Source organism: Felis catus, chromosome E1 (genome assembly GCF_018350175.1).
Source record: "Felis catus isolate Fca126 chromosome E1, F.catus_Fca126_mat1.0, whole genome shotgun sequence".
Classification (NCBI taxonomy): domain Eukaryota; kingdom Metazoa; phylum Chordata; class Mammalia; order Carnivora; family Felidae; genus Felis; species Felis catus.
Window position 1 is genome coordinate 20,281,961 of NC_058381.1, and position 24,659 is coordinate 20,306,619.

The 24,659-nt window shown below is 48.5% G+C and overlaps 1 protein-coding gene and 2 long non-coding RNA genes across 6 annotated transcripts in view; 1 reads left to right on the top strand and 2 right to left on the bottom strand.

Moving 5' to 3' along the window:
* Positions 1-12,596: 12,596 nt before the first annotated feature.
* On the bottom strand, positions 12,597-14,618 carry LOC123382016. Its single transcript, XR_006589764.1, has 2 exons — positions 14,391-14,618; positions 12,597-13,515 (listed from the first exon to the last, which is right to left on the bottom strand). It is a non-coding gene; the product is annotated as an uncharacterized LOC123382016 (long non-coding RNA).
* Positions 14,619-17,882: 3,264 nt separating this feature from the next.
* Positions 17,883-24,492, bottom strand: LOC123381916. Its single transcript, XR_006589486.1, has 3 exons — positions 24,340-24,492; positions 22,241-22,326; positions 17,883-18,952 (listed from the first exon to the last, which is right to left on the bottom strand). It is a non-coding gene; the product is annotated as an uncharacterized LOC123381916 (long non-coding RNA).
* RHBDL3 (rhomboid like 3) overlaps positions 22,918-24,659 on the top strand; it is a 49,212-nt gene continuing 47,470 nt past the window's right edge. For 2 of the 4 annotated variants that reach the window (XM_023243711.2, XM_023243713.2), the window contains exon 1: positions 23,159-23,371. In XM_023243711.2, coding sequence (XP_023099479.1) covers positions 23,261-23,371 — 111 coding nt within the window. In that variant the 5' untranslated portion in view covers positions 23,159-23,260. Of the gene's footprint in view, positions 23,372-24,659 lie in introns of all 4 variants that reach the window. The other 2 variants (XM_023243712.2, XM_045044512.1) reach the window with 2 other exon arrangements.

A 24,659-nucleotide genomic window follows, 5' to 3' on the forward strand; every position in this document is an offset into this window, starting at 1 on the left:
GGAGAGATAGGGAAACATTCCCATGGTAACAGTTTCATCTCAAAATATCTGAATGCTATTAGCTGCTTTCCCCTCCAGGGAAAAGACTAGATTTTTTTTTTTTTTTTTCATCTTCATCCTCAGAGTAGAGTTGATAAGTGCTGTCTATCCTGCTGGGAGGCCTACCCAGGTCAGGAGCAGAGAGGAAAGCCCAGAGAACAGAATTTGTTTCCTAGCTGACCTCACTTTCTGAACAAAGTGAAAACATTTTTTAAAAAACTTAAAATTTATATGGTTCTCGGGGCGCCTGGGTGGCTCAGTCGGTTAAGCGTCCGACTTCGGCTCAGGTCACGATCTCGCGGTCCGAGAGTTCCGGCCCCGCGTCGGGCTCTGGGCTGATGGCTCGGAGCCTGGAGCCTGGTTCCGATTCTGTGTCTCCCTCTCTCTCTGCCCCTCCCCCGTTCATGCTCTGTCTCTCTCTGTCTCAAAAATAAATAAACGTTAAAAAAAAAAATTAAAAAAAAAATTTATATGGTTCTCACATTGACCTAGGGAATTGCTGGTGGGAACACAGACGAAAATACCAACTTCTTTACTCCAGGGGAAATCATCACCTGAGAGCACCCGAGATGGGCCAGCACAGATGTGGCTCAAAGCCCCACAGGCCACGCTATCTTACTGCAGAGGAACATGGTTCGAGCAAATTCAGACGTCTGTGCTGATCATTGGAGAGGCAGGGGAGAGGAAGGGACAAAAGGCACCATATTTTATATTCATGACATACTTTATAGCCGGCAAGGGGCTTTTCGTATTGAAATAGGATGCTGAATGAGATGGGATGCATTTGTTTTAAGCATGTATATTTGTTGTCTCACAGTTTTGGTGGGTCAGACATTTGGGAGCAGTTGAGTTGGGTGGTTCCGGTTCAGGGTCTCTGATTAGGTTACAAACTGCCAGCTGGGGTCACAGTCATCTGAAGGTTTGACTAAGGCCTCAGAATCCCTTTCCAAAATGGTTCACTCACATGGCTGTTGGCGGGAGGCCTCAGTTCCTCACCACATGGTCCTTTCCCCATGGGGCTGCTTGAGGTCATGGCGGCTCCCTTCACCCGAGAGCAAGTGATCCAAGAGATAGAGAACAAGGAAGAAGCTGAGTTGTCTTTTGTGACCTAGTCTTAGAGGACACACATTGCTTCTGCCATATTCAGTTCATTAGAAGTGAGTCACGAAGTCCAGCCCACACTTAGGAATCGAGGTCCACCTCTTGAAGGAAGGAATATCAAAGACTTTGTGAACATATTTTTAAATTGCTATATCATAGTAGTTATGAAAAAGAATGAGTCAGTGCTATATGTACTGATAATGAAACAATCTCCAAGATACATATTCAGTGAAAACAGCAAGATGCAGAACATTGAGTAAGTTTGGATACCATTTGGGGTTTTTAAAAGCGATGAAGGATATATATGCAAATATACCTATATATGCTTTCATATACATAGATTATCTCTTGGGGGATATTCAGTAAACTGGCCTCAAGGAGGAGGACTCTGGACAGAGGTAGGAGAGTGATTTGCTTTCTGTACCTTTTGAATTTTATTTGTGCAAGCATTTCTCTTCAATGACAAAATAAAATTTAATTTTAAAAATTGATAGGAGCACCTGGGTGGCGCAGTCGTTTAAGCGTCCGACTTCAGCCAGGTCACAATCTCGCGGTCCGTGAGTTCGAGCCCCGCGTCAGGCTCTGGGCTGATGGCTCGGAGCCTGGAGCTTGTTTCCGATTCTGTGTCTCCCTCTCTCTCTGCCCCTCCCCCGTTCATGCTCTGTCTCTCTCTGTCCCAAAAATAAATAAAAACGTTGAAAAAAAATTGATTAAAATAATAGTAATAAAGGGGCGCCTGGGTGGCTCACTTGGTTGGGCCTCTGACTCTTGGTTTCGGCTCAGGTGACAATCTCACGGTTTTATGGGTTTGAGACCCGCGTCGGGCTCTGTGCTTATAGTGCAGAGCCTGCTTGGAATTCTCTCTTTCTCCCCCTCTCTCTCTGCCCCTCCCCCACTTGTGCTATCTCTCTCTCTCTCTCTCTCAAAATAAATAAAATAAACTTTAAAAAAATGACAGAAATAGGGGCACCTGAGTGGCTCAGTCGGTTGAGTGTCCGGCTTTGGCTCAGGTCATGATCTCACGGTTGGTGGGTTCAAGCCCCACGTCGGGCTCTGTGCTGACAGCTCAGAACCTGGAGCCCGCTTCGGATTCTGTCTCCCTCTCTCTCAGCCCCTCCCCCCACCTCAAAAATAAATAAACATTAAAAAAAGATAACAGAAATAGATAACATTGTTGAAAGAACTCAGAGCAAAAGAATGACCAGCTTGAGATAGAGTTCATTTTTAAAAGCTACCAAGGTAGACGATCTGGGGGGTGTTAATGTGCTTGCTTGCGTGTTTATTTTCTTTGAAGCCAGTTTGCTTTCTTTGAAGGCATGTGTTGAGACAGGAGGCTGGAATCCTGATGTTCAAGGAAAATAGACCGAGCTCTCTGAAGGAGGGCTCTTGGAACAGAACTTCCTCGAGCTCCCACACCATCTATAAACCCACCTACCTGTATTTGTATGTGGCTAATGTACTTTCTTTCCTGTTATTACACATAAACTGTCCACAAGGCAGCCCATTACTTCAGCGCTGGATTCCAGCCCCTCTAATTTACTCCAGCAATTCTCTCTGCCTCTTTCTCTCTCTCCCCTCCCACACCCACCCTCCTTCATCAACCATTTTTCCTCCTGGATCTCTCTATACAAATAGATTGTTATCGCGGCCATCTGAAAACATTATCTTCTTGTCCTCATTCCTCTGTGCCCCTTTGTTGCTTGAAAGTTTCTCCCACATCTCTTCCTATTCTCTTTTGAAAACTTGGGATATAATTCACATACCACAAAGTTCACCTGCTTAAAGTGTGTGATTCAGTATATATATTCACAAAGTTGTAAAATATATTCACAAAATTGTAAAAGTGTCACTGTGATCTGATTTCAGAACATTTCATCACCCCAAAAAGAAACCCCATACACGTTAGGAGTCACTGCCCCCCCACCCCCCTGGCAAACACTAACGTACATTCTGTCGCCATGAATTTGCCTGTTCTGGATCCTTCCTACAGATGGAATCGTACAATGTGTGACCTGTGTCTCTGGCTTGTTAGCATGTTTCCAAGGTATATCCATGTTATAGCATGTATAAGGATTTCATTCCTTTTTATGGCCAAATAATATTTCATTGCATGGATATCCCACATTTTGCTTATCCATTCATCAGTCGATGGATTTAGGGGTTGTTTCCACCTTTTGGTTATTACGAACAATGCTGCTACGAATATTTGTATCCAGGTTTTTGGGTGGACATATGTTTTCAGTTTTCTTGAGTATATATTTAAGAGTGGAATTGCTGGGTCATGCTTTAACTTGTGTTTAAAATTCTGAGTAACTGCCGGACTGTTTTCCAAAGCAGCTGCAACATTTTACATTCCCACCATTCTTTCCCACTGTTAACACTTGTGATTGTCCATCTCGCTTTTGTAGCCATCCCAGTAAGTATGAAGTGGCATGTCATTGTGGTTTTTGATTTGTATTTCCCTAATGACTGATGACGTTAAGCATCTTTTCATGTGCTTATTGGTCATTTGTGTGTTGTCATTAGAGACATGTCTATTCAAATCTTATGCCCATTTAAAATTTTTTCTTGCCATTTGCAACTACGTGGACGGAACTGGAGGGTATTATGCTAAGTGAAATGAGTCAGAGAGAGACAAATATCATATGACTTCACTCATATGAGGACTTTAAGAGACAAAACATGAACATAAGGGAAGGGAAACAAAAATAATATAAAAACAGGGAGGGGGACAAAGCATAAGAGACTCTTAAGTATGGAGAACAAACAGAGGGTTGCTGGAAGGTTGTGGGAGGGGGGATGGGCTAAATGAGTCAGGGGCATTAAGGAATCTACTCCTAAGATCCTTGTTGCGCTATATGCTAACTAATTTGGATGTATATTAAAAAACAAATAAAATTAATAATTTTTTTCTTTTTACTAAGCGATAAGTGTTACATATTCTGAATGCTACTCCTTTATCACATATATGATTTTCGAGTGTTTTCTCCCATTTTATGAGTTGTCTTTTCATTTTCTTGATTTTCTTTGAAGCATTTAAGTTTTTTTTTTTTAATTTTTTTAAATGTTTTTATTTATTTTTGAGACAGAGAGAGACAGAGCATGAGCAGGGAAGGGGCAGAGAGAGAGGGAGACCCAGAATCTGAAGCAGGCTCCAGGCTCTGAGCTGTCAGCACAGAGCCCAACGCAGGGCTCGAACTCACAGACTGTGAGATCATGACCTGAGCCGAAGTCGGATGCTTAACCAACTGAGCCACCCAGGCGCCCCCCGCATTTAAGTTTTTTTTTTTTAAGTTTTTATTTATTTATTTGGAGGGGGAGAGAGAGAGCATGAGCAGGGGAGGGGCAGAATCCCAAGCAGGCTCCTCAATATCAGTGCAGAGCCCAGCGCAGGGTTTGATCCCATGAACCATGAGATCATGACCTGAGCTGAAATCAGGAGTTAGATGCTCAACTGACTGAGTCACCCAGGTGCCCCATAAGTTTCCTTTTTTAAGTAGTCTCAACACCCAACATGGGGCTCAAACTCATGACTCTGAGATCAAGAGTCACATGTTGTACTGATTGAGCCAGCCAGGTGCCCCTAAAATTGTTCTCTTAATTTCATTTTCAGATTATTCACTGCTAGTATATAGACATGCAATTGATTTTTATATATTTACCTTATATCCTACAACTGAGCTCTAATAGTTGTGTGTATGTGTGTCTGTCTGTCTGTATTCCTTAAGCTCTTCTATACATAAGATCATGTCATCTGTGTATAGAGATAGTTCTACTTCTTCCTTTTCAACCTAGGTTCCTTCTATTTATTTTTCTTTCTTAATTGCCCTGGCTAGAACCACTGTACAATATTAAATAAAAGTGATGAGCAGACATCTTTGTCTTATTCCTGGCCTTGGGGGGAAAATATTCCATCTTTTCAGCATTAAGTAAGTTATTAGCTGCAGGTTCTTTATAGATGCCCTTTATCGGATTGAATAAATACACTTCTATTCTTTGTTGAGTGTTTTCATTATGAAAGATTGTTGGGTTTTGTCAAATCCCTTTTCTTATCTATTGAATAATATTTTGGGTTTTATCCTTTATTCTGTTAATATGATGTTGACATCATTTTTTTTTAAGTTTGAGAGAGAGGCATGGGGAGGGGCAGAGAGAGAGGGAGATGGAATCCCAAGCAGGCTCCATGCTGTCAGCACAAAGCCTCCTGCTGTCAGCAGGCCTCCATCCCACAAACCATGAGATCCATGACCTACGCTGACATCAGGAGTTGGACACTCAACCAACTGAGCCACCCAAGCACCCCTTACCTTGATTTTTGTAGGTTGAACCAATATTGCAATTCTGGGATAAATCCTACTTACTTAACATGGTGGGATTTGCGTATAAAAAAGGACTTTTAGGTTGGCTTCAGTTTGCTAGTATTTTGTTGAGGGTGTTTGTATCTATAAGATAAGGCCGATTGATCTGTAGTTTTCTTGTGATATTTTTGTCTGGCTTGGGTACCAGAGTATTACTGGCCTCACAGAATAATTTGGGAAGTGTTCCGTCCTCTACTATTTTTTGGAACAGTTTGTGAAAGAGTGGTTTTCCTATTTTGTCTTGAATCCACTCTAATCAGGCTTTTTGCCTGCACTATTGTGCCGAAACTGCTCTTGTCAAGATTTCCAATGACCTCCACATCGCCAATTCAATGGTCCGTTCTCAGCCATCATCTTAAACTCATCAGCATCATTTGATACATTTTCTTCTTGAAATACTCTCTTTTCTTGACTTCCGTACTTCCATGGTTTTCTTTCTGTATCATTGACCACTCTTTGTGAATCTCCTTTGCTAGATTCTCCTCCTTTATCAGATCTTTTAATAAAGGGACCACAGGCCTTGACATTTTTCTCTGTCTTTTCTCAGACTTTTGGTGGTTTCATCTGCTCTCCTGAATTTAAACACCAATTATGTGCTGAAGATTCCCAAATTTGGAGCCTATATCTGTCTCTGGATTTATATGTCTCCTGCCTAGTAGACATCTTAATGGGGATTTTGAATGTACATCTCAAACTTACCACGTCCAAAACAAAACTTTTGATTTGTCCCACGAAAACCTGCTGTCCCACCATCTTCCCCATCATATTCAGTGCAACTTCATCCTTCCAACTGCTCAGACCAAAAATCTTGAGTCATCCTTTTTGGCTCCTTTCTTTCTCTTACTCCCTACCCATTCCATTAGCAAATCCTGTGTGGACCACCTTCAGAATAACCAGAGTCTGAGCACTTCTCACCACCTCTGTGAATAGATTATCACCCTGGTCTTTCTCCAGCTGGGATTGTTGGAATAGGCTTCTCACTGGTCTCCCTGCTTCTCTCTTTGTTGGCATTCAGTCTATTCTCAACGTGGAAACCACGCAGGAGTTTTTGTCATGCGTAGATGTTGAGTTTTATCAGATGATTTTCTACATCTGTTGAGATGATCATTGTGCTGTTGTCTGGGTCGTTGTGTTTTGGTCTGTCAATGTGGTAAATTACATTGATTTGCAAATGTTAAACCAACTTTGCATTCCTCGGATTAACCCCATTTGGTCATGTGTATCCCCCTTTACATATATATTACATTTGATTTGCCGAAATTGCAAGAATGTTTGAATCTATGATCATAAAGGATATTGGTATGTCATTTTCTTTTCTTATAATTTTTTTCTGGTTTTGGTGTCCAGGTAATGCTGGCCTCATAGAATTAGTTAAAAAGTGTTCCCTCCTCTTCAGTTATTTGGAAAAAATTGTACAGAATTGGTATTTACTTTTAACCCATCTTTTTCTTTTCTTTTTTTTTTTTTAAGATTTTACTTTTAAGTAACCTCTACATCCAACGTGGGGCTTGAACTCACAACCCCAAGATCAAGCATTGCCTGCTCCACCGACTGAGCCAACCAGGTGCCCCTTAACCTATTTTTTATTTAAAGTAAGTTTCTTGTTGGGGGCGCCTGAGTGGCTCAGTCGGTTAAGTGTCCGACTTCAGCTCAGGTCATGATCTCGCGGTCCATGAGTTCGAGCCCCACGTCAGGCTCTGTGCTGACCGCTCAGAGCCTGGAGCCTGTTTCGGATTCTGTGTCTCCCTCTCTCTCTGCCCCTCCCCTGTTCATGCTCTGTCTCTCTCTGTCTCAAAAATAAACAAACGTTAAAAAATTTTTTTTAATAAATAAAGTTTCTTGTAGATGGCATATAGTTAAATTGTGGTGGTTGTTGTTTTATATCCAGTCTTTTTTATATCTAGTCTTTTAGTGCTTGCTTTAGGATTTATAGTGTATAGCGTTAGCTTATCTCCATCTACCTTCAAGTGATATTATACCATTTTACGTACTATATTAAAATCTGTGGACAATACAGATAAAAGAGATTAAGAGGTACAAACTTCCAGATATAAAGTAAATAAATCACAGAGAGAACAAGTACAGCACAGAGAATATAGTCAGTAAGATTGTAAAAACATCCTATGGTGACAGATGATGACTACGCATATCATGGTGAGCCCTGAGTATTGTAGAGAATTGTTCAGTCATTATTTTGTATAATCACATTCTATGTTAATTATACTTCAGTACTAAGAAAAAGAAACAACAACAAACAATAAAAACTTGTAACTGTGTATTTCTGTTTCTCCTGTCCTGGCCTTAGGGCTACTATTGTCGTATATCTTATTCTCAAATATGTTATATGCCCCATGATTCAGTGTTACTATTTTTGTTTTAAGAAATTCATTATCTCTGGGGCGCCTGGGTGGCTCAGTCGGTTGAGCGTCCGACTTTGGCTCAGGTCACGATCTCACGGTTTGTGAGTTCGAGCCCTGCGTTAGGCTCTGTGCTGACAGCTCAGAGCCTGGAGCCTGCTTCAGATTCTGTGTCTCCTCTCTCTGCCCATCCCCTGCTTGTGCTGTGTCTCTCTCTGTCTCTCAAAAATAAATAAATAAATATTAAAAAAATTTTAAAAAAGAAATTCATTATCTCTTAAAGATATATATATATATATATATATATATATATTAAGATTTTATTTAAAAAAATTAAAAAAAATTTTTTTAACATTTATTTATTTTTGAGACAGAGAGAGACAGAGCATGAACAGGGGAGGGGCAGAGAGAGAGGGAGACACAGAATCCGAAACAGGCTCCAGGCTCTGAGCAGTCAGCACAGAGCCCGACGCGGGGCTCGAACTCACGGACCGTGAGATCATGACCTGAGCTGAAGTCAGACGCTTAACCGACCGAGCCACCCAGGCGCCCCAATTTTATTTAAAAATTTTTTAACATTCATTTATTTTGAGAGAGAGTGCATGAGTGAGTGGGGGAGGGGTAGAGAGAGAGAGGGAGACAGAGGATCTGAAGCAGGTTCCACGCTCTCAGCGCAGAGCTTGATGCGGGGCTCAAACCCATGAACTGTGAGATCACAACCTGAGCCGAAATCAAGAGTTGGAAGCTCAACCGATTGAGCCACCCAGGTGCCCCTATTTATTTAAGTAATCTCTATGCCCAACGTGGGCCCCAAACTCACGATCCCGAGATCAAGGCTCTACTGACTGAGCCAGCCAGGCATCCCTCCTAAAGACATTTAAATTAAAAAAAAAAAAAAAAAAAAGACACAGGGGCGCCTGGGTGGCTCAGTCGGTTACGTGTCCCACTTCGGCTCAGGTCATGACCACGAGGTGCATGAGTTCCAGCCCCGCATTAGGCTCTGTGCTGACAGCTAAGGGCCTGGAGCCAGCTTTGGAATCTGTGACTCCCTCTCTCTCTGTCTCTTTCCCACTCACACTCTGTCTCTCAAAAAATAAATACATGTTAAAAAAAATTAAAAAAAAAAAAAAAAGAGAGACACATACTTAAGTACCCATCTATTTTTTCTGGTGTTCTTTGTTCCTCTGTATAGAGCCAGATTTCTCTCTGATATCATTTTCCTTCTGCCTGAAGTTCTTCTTTCACCATTTCCTATAGTGCAGGCCTGCTGGTGGTGACTTCTTCCGGCTATGATACGTCTGGAAAGTATTTCACTTTCATTGTTTAAAGCCATGTCACTAGGTACAGAATTCCAGGGTCACAGCGCCTTAAAGATCTTGCTCCACTGCCTTCTAGCTCACGTCGTGGGTGGCGATAAACATGCTGTCATCTTATCTTGGTTTCCGTGTGTCTAATGTGTCTTCCCCTCAGGCTGCTTTTATGATTTTTCTCTTTATCACGGGTTTTAATCAATTTGATTAAGAAGTGCTTTTGTGTATTTGTCTTCATGTTTCTTGCACTTGGGGTTCATTGAAGTTCTTGCATCTGTGTGTTTACAGATTTCATCAGATCTAGAAAATTGTTGACCATTATTCCTTCCTATATATTTTTGTCCTCTCCCTATTCTTCGTGGGACTTCAAACATACATAAACATAAGCCTATCAGGCTGCTTGATGTGGTCCCACTGCTCACTGATATTCCATTAATTTTTTTTAGTCTTTTTCTCTCTCTGTATTTCATTTTAAATAGCTCCTATTACTGTGTCTTCAAGTTCACTAATCTTTTCTTTTCCTTCTGTTAATCTTTTTCTTTAATTTCTATTTATCTATTTATTTTGAGAGAGAGAGAGAGAGGCAGAGAGAGAGAATCCCAAGCAGGCTCCACTCTGTTCAGCACGAAGCCCGACGTGGGGGCTCAATCCCACGAACGTGAGATCATGACCTGAGCTGAAATTAAGAGCTGGACGTCACCCAGGCACCCCGTCTTCTGTTAATCTTATCCAGCGTATTGTTCATCTAGATATGCATGGGACTTTTCATTTCTGCACCTTCCATTTTGGTCTCTTTTATATCTTCAAAGCTCCCCATCTTCTACTTTGGCCTATCTTCAGGCTTCTGTCAACATAACAGCCAGAGTGAGCCTATTAAAATGTAACATCCTACTCCTTGGCTCAGAACTTTTCAGGGGCTTCTCATCTTATTCAGATAAAAAGTCATATTTTTAAAATGACTTAAAAAAAAAAAAAGTTAGAGAGGGAGGGAGCCAAACCATAAGAGACTCTTAAAAACTGAGAATAAACTGAGGGTTGATGGGGGGGTTGGGAGGGAGGGGAAAGTGGGTGATGGGCATCGAGGAGGGCACCTGTTGGGATGAGCACTGGGTGCCCTGGGTATGGAAACCAATTTGACAATAAATTTCGTATTATAAATTAATTAATTAAAATAAAATGACCGACAAAGCCCTATGTGACTTACTCTGACTTCATCCATTATCTCTCTGATTTTATCCCCTCCCCTCACTCCTCTCCATCTACTCTGACATCCTTCTATTCCTGGAATATATGAGACATGCTTCCACCCCAGGGCTTTTGCACTTGCTTTGAGCTCTGCCAGAAATGCTCATCTCCCATATATCCACATGCTTTCTCCTTCACTTCCTTCAGGGTCTTACTCAAATGTCACCACCATTAAGATCTTCCCTTCCCCCATTTTAAAAACTGCAGTCTCTTTTCATATAGACGTTTCCTGAATCCTTGCTTTATTTTTCTCATCATCTTACACACTGCACTCTTTTATTTAATTAATTGTGCTAGTTAGTCTCAACACTGTTAGCTCTGAAAGGGCAGAATTTTCATGTGTTTCGTTCACTGCTTTACCCTCTGCTCCTAACACCGTAGTACTTGGCACATAGCAAGCACCCAGATATTTGTTCAGCGAATAAATGAGAGTCTGTCAGTACAGAGGGTGGAGGAAGAGTTTAATAAAAAGGGGGAAAGGGGCCCTTGGATGGCTCAGCCAGTTAAGCGACCCGCTTTTAAGTTCAGCTCAGGTCATGATCTCACGGTTTGTTAGTTCAAGCCCCACATCGACAGCAGGGAGCCTGCTTGGGATTCTCTGTCTCTCCCTCCCTCTCTGTCCCTCCCCTGCTCTCTCTCTCTCTCTCTCTCTCTCTCTCTCTCTCTCTCTTTCAAAATAAATACATAAACATAAAAAAATAAATAATAAAAGAGGGGAAATTAACACATACTACAGGGCCGTTTCTAACGTCCTTTCTCCATATCATTCAATTCTCATAACTAAGAGGCACAGGCCCTATTATAAATATAACAGAACTTCAGCTAACGGAGTTAAAATCACACCTCTCGGGACAGTTAAGTAGCAGGACTGAGACTCAAACCGGCGCCCTCTGTCAGTTGCCATGACTGAGGTTAGCGCCCAGTCAACAAAGGCCTTAAGGGCTAGGCCTTAAGCTCCTTTCAACTTTGATTTCACTTGTGACCATTTCCCCCAAAGAAGGAGCAGGGTTTCTGCTGCAGGCTTGGTACAAGCAATTCCCTGATTCTGAGTTACAGCAACCTAAGAAAACTCCAGCACGGCAGAGTGAAGACACCACCTGCGGATACCCATGAGAGCCTGGGACTTATTTTTAGCCAGAATAGGAAAAGTGCCGGATATCTTCTAGGAGAGCTGGCAGCTGGCGGGCTGCTGATACAGCTGTGTTTATGTAAGCTGGTGGCAGAGGAGAGTACGAGGGTTAGCAAGGAGGCAGGAGGTGCTGAATCCACCTGACGCTTGCTGATGCTCTGATGTCCAGTGCCTTTCGTTGGAAAGTTGCGAGTCAAACGTTACCGCTGAGGAGAGAGGGTCCCGCAGATCCTTCGGAGACTGCAGAGAACATGGGAGCCCCTGGCTCCCCCGAGTCAGCATTTGTTGAAGCGGTCCCTTACAAGATCTCTCCCCTAGTTCCTGGCCTCTTCCTGCTCTATTATCCAGGAATAAACAAGAACAGAAGTGCATTCAAATAATGCATCTATAAAGCATAGCAGTTCATCTGATTCTGCCTGTACTGCTCAGACGTGCCAGGTGAAAGCAATCTCCAATACCTCATCCTACAGAAGTTGTCAAACAGTAGGCTCCCGTTTTCTCATGGGGGCAGCAGAACAAAGTTCTTTTTTTAAAGACATTTTTAAATATTTATTTAGTTTTGAGAGAGAGGGTGAGCAGGGGAGGGGCAGAGAGAGAGAGGGGGGGACGTAATATCCGAAGCAGCATCCGTGTTGACAGCAGAGCCTGATGCGGGGCTCGAACTCAGGAACCACGAGATAGTGACCTGAGCTGAAGTCAGACGCTTAACCAAGTGAACCACCCAGACGCTCCAGAACAAAGCTCTTAAAGGAGTCATCTGTGGGCTCTTCTTAAGAATCAAGGTCGAAACTTTTTCTAGTAGGGATTTTGTTTTTACGTTGAGTTGAAAATTTTCAAATATAAACAAAAGCAAAGCAAATTGTGTAATGAACCCTCATGTATCCCTCATCCAGCTTTAACAGTTAACATAGCCAGCCTTGTTTCATCTGTGCCCCCACCCACTCTGAAATTATTTTTCAGTAAATCCCAGACAGCACATCATTTCATCTGAAACTATTTCAGTGTATACCTCTGAAGTATGGGTAATCTATAAAAAATAAACAACCACAATACTATCTTCACACTTCAAAAATGATGAATAATTTCTTAAAATCAAATATACAGGGTTAGAGTTCCCAAATCATCTAAACAAGCTTCCCCCCACCCCCTCACTTTATTTAAATCAGTATCTCAAAAAAGGTTCATCTCTTTCCTCTCTTCTTGGCAATTTATTGCTGAAGAAAGCAGGTCATTTTTCCTATAGAGCTTTCCACAGTCTGGATTTTTCTGATCGCATTCCCCATGGTGCTGTTCAACATATTCCTCTATAAATTTATTAATTTGTTAGCTGTCAATTTGGTTCCTGTAAATTGGTGGTTAGGTCCAGAGATTTGACGAGGTTCAGGTTCAGTTCCGTGGCAAAAAATGTATCATAGGTTGCGGTGCCTGGCTGGCTCAGTCGGCAGAGCATGTGACTCTTGATCTCAGGGTCATGGGTTTAAGCTCCGCATTGGGTGTGGAGATTCCTTTAAAGAATACCTCAAGGTCATGCTGTGTACTTGTGTCGGAAGCAGCAAACGTCTGGGGTTTGCGTGTGTGTGTGAGATTGTTAGCAGCCTGGAATCATTTCCTCGACCCCATTAATTGACTGATGCCTCATGAATTTTCAGGAACAAATGTGGCTGCAGTGGCTGTCTCTGAGTCATGCATTCAGAAGAGCCTTTCCTGGAGAAGGTGTTGTTTGTCATTTCCGAGTCATGAAGACAGGCTTGGGAAACTGCGCTGGAGGCTGCGCTGTGGCGCTGATCCGGGGCGCTTTAGGGAAACGGGCTTGTTGTGTTTGGTCAGCTCCGTGTGGTGTTATGACGGTCTTCCCCACTAGAGGACACTGTGGCTCCAGGACTTCACGTGATTCCTGGTCAGAGTTGTAACCTGGAGGCCCAGAGAAGAAGGCCAAACCTTTGGTGTGCATTTATTAGGCACCAACTGTGTGCCTCCTGCGTCAAAGGGAGAGATGAAAGAGGTCAAATGCAAAGTTCTGCGCCATTGTTTCCCCAGGTAGTCTCCTCGTATTTTCCTTTAAAAATAAACAGAAGTATTTCTCCGTCTGTTGAAACCACGTAAGCCCCCACAGGGCAGCTGCCTCCTGCTGTAAACCGAAAATTTGGTTACGTGGCCTTGGATTTTTTTTTTTTTTAAACAACTGCAGTATATGGGCTTTTTGGAATGTGAATGTATCCAAGAAAGATGCCAAAGTGTATTCATCTCTGAAATAATTTATTCATCTATTCAACACCATGCATTGAGTATCCAGGGGGAAAAGGGAAGGAAAAAGGATGCTTACTTACTGAGAGCTACTCTGTGCCAGGCACTGTCCCATCCTTTTTATCTACATCCTACCAAGATGTGTCATATTAGCCTCATTTAAATACAAGGAAACTGAGTCTTAGGGAGTCTAAGTGAACTAACTTGGTGAAGGTTACCCTGCCAGATGCTAATGAAAGGCTGTGAATAAGTATGTCTGTTTTCCACTTAAACCCCTAGATACCACGCTGACAGCATGATACTAGAAAATAGAGAAAGCGAGGCGGTCACAAAGGCATGCTGTTCTTACGGAGGTCACCATGTAATACAGAAGTTACAGGTCCCCTATTAAGTGGGCACCCTCACCACCCGCAGCCTGCTGCTGCTGTGATGCTGTCCATCTGCAGGGAGGGGACCCACTGACCACCAGAGCAACAGGGCATCACTGGGGCTCCGCAGGAGCTGTGTTGACTGCCCACCCGCCTCACCGCATCTGCCCCACGACCCAGGCTTGTGGGGGCATCTGCGTGACTCAGACCGTGACCACCAACCCACCCGGGATACGTACGAAAACCACGGCAGAGGTAGCCTGCAGTTTTCATGGAGGAAGACGCAGGCAGACACACGCATTATCAGGCAAAGGCAACGAGTTCGTGAAAATTCTGTGCTAATGTAGCCAATAATTCAAGATGCCCTTCCAGCTCTTCATATTTTCAAACCCACTTAACCACCCCCGCCCCCAGCCTCGTCCCTATTGCCTTGTAGTTCTGTGCTGGGAGCACAGCTGAACTCACATCGTAAGAGCCCAAGCTGTGTAATTGACTAAATGCAGTCAAATACATTAAGGAAAGAGAATGACAGCTGGCAGCTGGGAAAATGAACTAACTGGCTTAAGCTGGGGAAGAAGATACAGGTGGCAGGTGTCTAAAGAAACACAGGAGTGCTTGGAGAGGCCCAATCCCGAAGGCCACTTCAACCTCAGGCAATCACAGCTGCAAGGTTCTGGGAAGAGGACGAGAGCGTGGGTGTGCTTTAAGCCACCACCCTCCTCCAAATGAGCCCTGGGATAATGAATGAGCCATCAGCCAGCGCCTTTGCTCTCCGAGGAAAGGACCTCCCTCTGCAGACCGTCCCTCTGCAAATACAATTGTGCCCCAGGAACCATCTGGCAAATGTGCCCGTTCCTTCAGCATTTCTGGTATTTCCCTGACTTGCAGCCCCCTTGTCTTGGATATAAATTGTTGCGGCAAGCCAGACCAGCAGAATGCTTACGGTGCTTCGGAGGTTTTCCCCGAGCCTGGTTAACGCCATGGTTCGCAGCCTGTGAGGCTGCTCACAGCTAACGGAGGTCTTGGATGCGTGCATTTTCCTCTGCACTGTTCTCGTGTGCTTGGGAGGATGCAGAGTGGGCATGTGAGCTGCAGACCACAGCTGCAGCAACCAGATTGAGCGCATTTCCGTTGCAGGACGTCCTTCACGGAGAAGGGACAGGTTAACTCCATCTCTCTGCAGAGGACTTGGACTGCTCCCCAAGGAGCCACGACAGGCTGCCACAGCTGTAGGACAGATCATGTGCTCTGGCCACACACGGGAGGATGCCCAGCCACCCTGACTGCCAGCCTCCGGGCCCCATTTTGCACAGGGCCGCGTTCCTCTTCTGACCCGGCCTGATGGTGGGTCACCGGAAAAATTGTGGGTCACCTTAGGACCACTTGAGCCAGCCCCCAATTTCCAGCCTGCTTCACCGATTCTAGTTCGGAGAACAGATAAAGGCAGGAGATGGAAGGAGAGACTCTTGTCAGTCTCTCACATCCTTGCTGTTGTGCCTCATGGACAGGGAGGCCAGGCTGAGCCATTAAACGCAAGCCCCCTCACCCCCATCCAGGGAGTGCTGGATCGTTCCAAAGGGGTGGGAGATTTGCAGTCAATGCAAAGACTCTCAGAATGTCCCCATCACCTAACAACGAGGAGGCAGTTTCCATGCAGATTTACACCTTCCTGCCTTAGTACGTGCAGTACCCTCCAACCTGAACACATCAAGCCTCGCGCAGCTGGCGAGCTCCTACTTGGTCCTTTAAGATCCAGCTCCAGCATCACCCCTTTGGACCCCCTTTCTGTCAACCACATACTTGGCAGACAGCTCTACTCAGTACCTGTCACACTGTACCTGTAGGTGTTTTTAGCGTGTCTTCTCCACCTGCCTTACTGCTCACTGTGGGCAGAGACTACGTCTCATTCATCTCCGTGTCTACAAGTTTCCATCTGCAAAGATGTTTATAGGCGCCGTTTTGGAATAGAAAGTTGGACATCATGGGATTCCAAGATGGATTCTCCTACTGCAGTCTCTTAGTCCCCAGGGTCACATGGCTAAACAGTGACAGAGTTTGGACAAGAACCCAGGTCTGTTGACTCCTGGGCCTACTCGCAAGTACCTAGGAATCACATCTTGATCTGTATTTCCCCCTTCCAGCCTGGGTGGGGAGCAAACACAGTTCTGGGTGAGTGGCAGGAAGGAGAAGGGTCCAAATGACCCAAGTGTATTTCAGGGCTGGGGGAGAGGTCACAGCTCATCTAGTCTGACCTCTGCATTTACAGGCCTACAGGGTTGAGGTGCTTTGGTCAAGGTCATGCAGCAAGCTGATGGCAGAGCGAGAATGAGGATGCAGGCCTCCTAATCCCCAGAAGAGGGGAGACTTACCCTCCCACCCCAGAGAGGCGATGGCCAAGCCCTCCAGTCCAGCGGCTATCCGAGGGGCAGGTTCCTGGAGTCCTCGACTCTTCTGGGCCTTTCTCTCCTTCTCCTGGTGGCACAGCACTTAAGTAGGGTGCGTTCTGCATAAATAATAAAGAACGCTTCCCTTCCAGGGAGGAAGGCCGCGTCTGGGCAGGCAGTGTGACAGATGGTATTTACAATGTGTGCGGAGAAGTTCTCACACAGCCTCACTTGGGCTGTGCGGCTGAGAAATGGAGGAGGCAGATCTGAGTGCCCACCGTCTCACTCCCCTGCCCGGCGTCCCAGGCGGCTGCTGCCGCTGCTGTGTCCCCATCATCAGAAAGCCTGCCTCGTGGGCCCCAAGACATTCTTCACTGCAGCCCCTCACCGGAGTAGGTGCCAGGTTAATGACATTCTTTCCCTGAGGAGGCCGAGAAGTCCCCATGAGGCCAGAGGCCAGGCAGACTTCCCAGGAATTCTGACCCCTGGCTTGCCTTCTTTGGCCTGGAGAAGTATAAATAGGACAGGTTTATTCACTGAGCAAATACTTTTTGAGAGCTTTCCATATGCCAGGAACCGTTCTAGGAGTCACAGGCACTGCTGTAAGCCAACAAAACCAAGTCCTTGCCCTCATGGATCGTACAGTCGAGTGGAAAGGCTCACCATGGGCCTCGTGGCAGTTTCTTAATGTCTCTTCCTCTCCACACAGCTCGATGGACACCTCATAGGAGCCCGGCACTGTGCAGTCTCCTTCTGGGAGGAGTTTGCACATGTAATTTTACGAAAAACAAAGCAGACAGACAGACCAGTGGGTTTTTCTCTAAAGCCAAAGACACCCCCCGATGCATACCAGCCTACAACTAGACAAGCCGCCCCACTTGGGCACCCTGATTCAGCCCTGCCCGGTTGCCCTGGGAGAAAGTCACTGCAAGCGGTAGTTGGGGCCAAGGGCACTCACCGCATTAGGGTTTTTTTTTTTTTTTTTTTCCCCTTTGACCCTTTGTTTGTGTGTTTGTTTTTCTTTCTTTTTTTTAAGAAAACTTCCTGCCCAGCTCGGAGCCCAACCCAGGACTTGAACTCATGACCCTGAGATCAAGACGCGGATGTTTAACCAACTGAGCCACCCAGGTGTCCCACCTAGACTCTTAAAATAAGAAATTTGGGGGGCGCCTGGGTGGCGCAGTCGGTTAAGCGTCCGACTTCAGCCAGGTCACGATCTCGCGGTCCGTGAGTTCGAGCCCCGCGTCAGGCTCTGGGCTGATGGCTCGGAGCCTGGAGCCTGCTTCGGATTCTGTGTCTCCCTCTCTCTCTGCCCCTCCCCCGTTCATGCTCTGTCTCTCTCTGTCCCAAAAATAAATAAAAACGTTGAAAAAAAATTTAAAAAAAAAAATAAGAAATTTGGTGAGAGGAACGGAGAATCGTATCTCCTCCGAGCCCAGGGGTTTTAGTGTCCCCATTTGTAGACTGGAGGCAATTGTACCTATTCTGCTTTCCCTAAAAAAGGGCCAGCTTTTTGAGGATGAAATGGAATGACAAATGTAGAAATGCTTTGACATGAAGGCAGCAGGCAGACAATTGTATTTTTATTATGCAGAGGAATCTTTTCTCCACAACATAAAACAAGGAACGAGTTTCTCGTTGGGGGCTGAGAGTAATAACTATGTAATTAGACTTCGTGTCATATCAACAGACATGCTCTGTTTTTCATTAAACAGACATTGGTTCAGCTCCTACGGTGTGCAATGTTGCATATTGTGATGGATGTAAAATTGAACGGGCCAGATCCTCTCCTTCAAGGGACACGCACTCTTGGACAAAGAAGATAAAACTTAGAGGAAGGAGTGGTCCGTTTGGGCTGGAGGGTTAAGGAAGTGCAGGGGGAGGAGGGGCGTGCGTCACAGAAAGGTGCACAGAGAGGTGCACGTGACTGAACGGACAGGACTTACCTCTTGCATAACCAAAGGTCGCAGAGAGTGTGGGAGGCCCAAAGAGAGCCAGAAGTGGCACCCTGGGGACCAGCCAAGCCCCAAGGAGACAGAAGGAAGCTGAGAGCCAGCAAAGCAGCTTATCGTTTTTCCCGAACATGGGGTTGGCTACATTTCGGAACTGGGAGAGTTTCCTCTGTGCCTTTCTGAGCTTCACTTTTGGGAGCCCACGCCTCTCTTTGAAAGGGTTTGGTGTCTGTGAACCTAGACATCTTTCAGTAATGATTTAAGTGACTCGGCAAATTGGGGGCCCTGGAGGGAGTGAGAAAGGAAGAGACAGCAGCGTTGTGCTGTTTGATCTCCAAGACAGCGGGCAATAAGGCAAGAATGTGGGAGCTGGGGTAGAGGGTGGTTGGATTCCAAGTGGCAGTCTCCTCCCTGAGCGGCGTCTGCTGTTCGGACTTGCAGGCTTCAAACATGACTGGGGGATTCCTGGAAGACAAAAGAATTCAGGGCTGGGGCTTGGATCTCGGTCAAAAATAACTCATGTCTTCATCTCGGGCAGGCAAATGGCAGGAGCTGTTTGCAGGTTTCTCAGAAGATCGGGGCTCCACGTGGTGGGAGGGGACCCTGAGGGTCAGCTTGGATTTGCTTTAGGGAGAGAAAAGGGCCTTGAGGGGTGCATGCCTGGCTGGGGGAGACGTCAGAATGGGAAACTGTTGCTGGAGAAGAGGCCCAAGCCCCCGAGGAGTTCTGGAGAAAATCACCCCTGTTCACCCCCTGCTCTGCACGGCCATTTGCTTTGGGCAGTAATTACAGCCCTGAATGTTCCTTCCCCGGTTTCTCATTAGCTCATGTTGTCCACAAACTCCTTGGCTCCCCACACCCCGCTTCCCCCTCCCAGTGGCTCCCTCTGGCTTCCCCCCCCCCCAACCCTGGCAACACCTTGTTCTGGCCCCCAGGTTCAGATCCTTAAAACTACACTCTTCCCTCTCTTGGTGGGTGCTCCTTAAAGACTCAGCCCCCAAACAGCTCTCCTCTTCCCTCCTTCCTTTTCTCACCAGGCTGTAATCAGAGGATTATCTGATTTTTCTCCCAAGAGGCCAGGGGCCTGGGTCTTACTCCCTTTGTATTCTCAGCACCTCGGCCAGGGTCTGGCAAATAATGGCCACTCGCAATGTTAGATGAATTGCACTCTTGAGCGGCTGCCAACTTAATCTCCCTAAAATGCGGCTCTAGTTAGAAGCTATCACTGCTTCTCCATCGCCCACTGAGCAAGGTCCTCGCTCCTCAGCCTGGCACTCAAGGACTTTTGCTACATGGTTCTCACCCCCCGGCCACCCCCAGTTTGTGCTCAACCACTGAGTTGTTCTTAACACAGTCTGGGGTTTTTCTGTTCCTCTGGTGCAGTTTGTACCCTTCCACCCCAAAGCTGCCCCATCTTTTAAGGCTCATCTCTGAACCGTGTTTGACTCTCCAGAGCTCAGACTGCTCTCCCCCAGGCTCTTACGCTGCATCGACTAAGAGTGTCTTGTTAGGGACTTACTTGAAGAGATGTCATGGGTGTGGAGTGCTTACAAAATGAAGAGCTGGGTATCAATCAATGCCAATCGGCCCTTGTTTGCTGTCATTTCCCACCAGACCTGGGGTTCTCTGAGGGCAGGGCCCCTGTACAGTTACCTCAGGGCATCTACAAGTGCCTGGCCCATGGCAGCCATTCAGTGAAGGTGAGTAGGCACTGATACCCGTTCCTTCCTCTGTCCCCAGCGTGGCACAGAGTGTGCTGGTCCCCAGGCTATCTTAGTCTGGAGTGGCACAGAAGCTATCAGACAGCCTGGCCACTCCCATCCCTCAGAGGGTCCCCAGGCCCCATGTCCCGCTGCTTGCTGGGGAGTGGGGTGTACCTAGCTGCCGATTTCCCTGGGGCTGTGCGGTGAAATGGGCTGGCTGGCTGGCGAGGCCGAGGCAACAAGGAAGGCAAAAGGTGAGAGTGTGGCCTCAGGTTCACAGAGTTTTAGGTGTTACACCTCGTCTGCGAGTCCAGATGGCCATTCTCCTTCCAGCCAGGGCCAGGGTAAGGGAAGCAGTCTCCTGAAGGGAAGCTTCTGGTTAGTGGTTGGCAATTCTTTCCTAGGATACTTTTGGTGCGGGTGAAATGTTCCTAGGGCAGACAGAGGAACAAGCCGCCCTTCTGGATACTTCTCGGATCCTCCCTCTCCCCTAATTGCTGCTGCACTCGTGACCTCTTCCTTGGATGGCATTGCCCCTCTCCCTATGTTCGAGCCAACCTCCTCCTGTCTATCTTCCACATTACAGCCGGAAGGATCTTTTAAAATAGGATTCTTGGGCTCACAACCCTTCAATGGCTCCCCTTTGGCCTTAGGTAGAGTCCAAGCTCCTTTCTCATGAAACTCACAGCCCTTCAAACCATCACTTTGAGGCCGCCCTCTTCACATGAAATGCCCAGATCTCATGTGCGGCCACCAGGTTGCGTGTAGTTCCCCTGCCAAACCAGACTGCTTCACGTTCCCAGCCTTTGCCCGCGGTGTTTCCTCTGCCTGGAATGCCTTCCCTTCAGGTGTCTCACTTTGCCTGGTTCTGGGGACGCATCCTTTGGGAAGTCTTCTTGGGCCCTCAAGGGCCCCGTCCTTTGGGTTTCTATACCCCCTGGACTTCCCTGTGTCTCCCCCAATCAAGCAGTTTCTGGAGGGCAGGGTCCAGATCCTACTTATCTCTGTTTTCCCAAAGCCCCGTCACTGGCACTTAGGGAGAGCTCCGTACATGTTCAGAGAACTGAACTGAGCCTGCCAAGGTCCCTTCTAGAGGGAATGACAGAGTCCAATATGTGGATAAGAGGTGCGAAAAAACCAAAGGTCAGCTGGGGTCAGAACGCTGTCCAGGGGCTGCTGGGCATCTCAGCACAGTGGCTATGACGCCTCTCTGAGCCCTTCTTCTCCTCACCCCATCCCAGGCTTGTTGGCCCATTGGTCCAGTCCCAGAGATCTAAGTGCAACACAGCCAGCACCCATATGGGTCATGCAGATGATATCAGGAAGGTGGGGAGGAGGCAGTGACATTGACCTCAGGGCCGCATGCTTCCTTTTGTCCTTCTGGGGCTTCTTTCCACAAAGGAGTTAGGCCTCTCTTCTGTCCCCCTGAAGGCTGTTTTCAAAATCACACCCTAGGCAGACAGTTTTATTTACAAGGAAATCTTGGCAGGATCTTGACTTGTTAGTAGAGTAGGGATGGGGGAGGGTGGTAAGAAACAAAAATAGTTGAAATGATCACACTTTCTGAAACCGAGATGAAAATTGGTGTCTGTAGCAAACTCACCTAATTAGAACAGAGTTAATTTCCTCCTCTGTGTTTAAGGGGAGCAGTCCTTGTCGGGTGAGATGGTCACAGGTTAGATCCCGGGGCTGGGGTTATGTGTCTGCTTTATGATGATGAGAGCATTAATTGCAACTTTCGGTGTTGGAAAAGAGCCTCCCTCACTGAGAGGGAGCAGAGAGGAGCAGACACCAGTGAGTGGGTGGGTGTTAGGAAGAGGACTGGGAGGGGACCACTGACCAGACACGAGCCCCTGTGCCTCTTGGGAGAGTAGCACCTGTCCCAGCAGACCACCAGACCAGTTTGCAGGCAGAGCCTCTGTTTCTGGGAGACGGTCTCCTGGGAGGTCCTGCAGGGAAACAACACCTCCCCCCCCCTTTTTTTTTCTTCTTTAAAAGATCTCCTATTCCTCCGATCTAACTTCATCACTATTTGCTTTAGCTTCTTTACCTCCCATCTCCCAGTTGGGGCACTTCTCCGGGCTTGCCTCTGTCAACCTGGTCAAATGAAGCCAGGGCGCTGTCAACATAGCTCTCCTGCAGGAAGAGAAAGACTACGGATTGGGGATCCTGGCAGCCCCTGTCTGACTTCTCCCATCCCTAAATTACTGGACCTATCTGAGACCGAAAGGAGGGGAAGAGAGATGGAAGGGTGTTGAGGATCCCGTCCTCCCAGCATCCCGCCCCCAGTTCACTCCCAGTTAACCCCGACGTTGCCAACTTAGTGAAAACCTCGCCCCTGCCTCCTTCACGCATCTGCAGCCTCCAAGTGATCGTTAACCCGGTGGGTCTCGGGAAGTGGGCACTGCACCCCACCCCGGCCTCGAGACAAACCCGGGCCCCGGCTGGAGGCTGGTGGTAATGGGGCCACGGACGGCGCGGCGCTGCCCGCCCCCCCACCCCCGCCCGCACATCCCCCCCTCCGCCCCGGGCGGTGCAGCCACTTCCCCGCCAGCCCCGCCGCAGCTCTGCCCCCTCTCCTCCCGGGGCCGCGCCGCTCTGACCGATTTGGCTCTGGTGGTGGCGCCCGGGGGGGTGGGGGCGGGGGACGGCGGTCCCCGGGAGCAGCCCCGCCCCCGCCCGCGCGCCGCCCCCGAGGAGTCCGCGGGGAGGAGGAGACTCCGGCGCAGAGCTGGGGCCGCGGGAAGCGGGAAGGGAGCGCGGGGAGCCGCGGGGCCGGGGCCGGCCCAAGGGCGCCCTCGCCTCTGAGCCGGGCGTGGGGGCCTGGGCGGAGGCCGGCGGGGCCGCGAGCGCGGAGAAGTTTGGCGGCGAGGGGCCGGGCGTCCCGGGGTGGCGAGGCGGCGACGCGGGGGCCGGGGCCATGGGGGCGGGCGCGGGCGGCGGGGCTGGCGCGGAGGCGGCGCGGTGCGCACAGGGCCCCCAGAGCGGCGCGGCCCGCGCCGCGCAAAGTTAGCCCGGCGCGCCGGGACGAGCCCCACAGCCGCCCTCCGGCCCTGGACCCCGCGTCGGCATGGGAGAGCACCCCAGCCCGGGCCCCGCAGTGGCCGCCTGCGCCGAGGCGGAGCGCATCGAGGAGCTGGAACCCGAGGCCGAGGAGCGGCCGCCGGCGGCGCGGGAGGACGTGAGTGCCCCCTCCCCCGCCCGGGCAAACTTTCTGGGGGGCACTGTGGGGGAGCTGCCCCCGTCTCTCCCCCGCGGGGCAACTTGGAGGTTTCAAGGTGACGTCGGGAGCGCCCCGGATTGGCCGGGTCCCCGCGGGCGGGAGAGGGAGGAGGGACCGGTCTCCCCCAAACGCGCGCGCGCCACCCCCCTGCTCGGGCTCCCGCCGTTTCGCTGCGGGACACAGCCCCGCCGCTGCGCTGGGGACCCGTCTGCCGCCGGAGCCCCCTCCCCGCGGCTGGTGCAGTGCCCGGGACACGGCGTTTTCCCGCAGAGGCGGCCGCGTCACAGCAGTGACTCCCCCTCCCCTCCCACTCGCGACCTGCGGGCTCCCTGAGCCCGGGGAAGGAGCGGGCGCCGCAGAGTCCCTGGAACCCGGCAGCGCCGACCGGTCTGGCGACCCCCTTCTTCGCTTCCGGATTAGCTCCCTCCCTGCACCTGCCCTGTCGCGACACTGATTGAAATTCAAGCCGGCCCCAGCCCCCGAACCTGGCCGGAGGAGGAAGAGGGGGAGTACTGGGAGCCCAGGAGTCCCAGACCGAGTCGGTGCCTGCGACGGTCCCCCGGGCGAGGATGGGGAGGGGCTGCCCCAGAGGGCTTCCCTGCCATCTGCCGCCGGAGTCTCCTTCCTTTCGGTTCGGGGAGCCAGCGGCGGAGCCCGCGCCGGGGAGTCCTGGAACTGGAATTTCCTAAGCTACTCCCTCCCCAGGTTAACCTGCAGACAGAGGGGAAAAACTGGGCAGACGCTCTGCCCTGCCCTAGCCCTCTCTCAGAATGGGAAATGGAGGTGAAGCCAGGCCCCCCAACCTACTAAACCTAAGCCGGCAAGTCTGAATGAGTGTGCCCCAGGGGAGCTTAACATCCTCCCTTCCCTCTGGCTCCCGCAGTTAAACCTCTCACCAGCTTCTGGCCCCAAAGCCCCGTACTCACCAATTAGACTCAGCCTTGGAAGGGACCACTTAGATTTCAGTGCTTTCCAGAGACCCCTCCTCCCAAGCTGCAGGCAAAATGCTAGCGTTTGTGCAGGCTGAGGTTTCCTGAGTAGGGGTCTCTGGCCCCTAGCACGTTGGGACGGTTCTGGCGGGTCTGATGGGATTGCACCTGGGTCAGCTTTCCCAGGTGTGGGAATAGACACGGCTACAAGCTTTAGGTGTAAGTTATTAGAGGCCCTTGGGGAGAGTTGAATGCCTTTATTTAGTAATTGTTGAGAATCACCCTTGTTCTGTTTATCCCTTTCTGCGTGTCTCCAA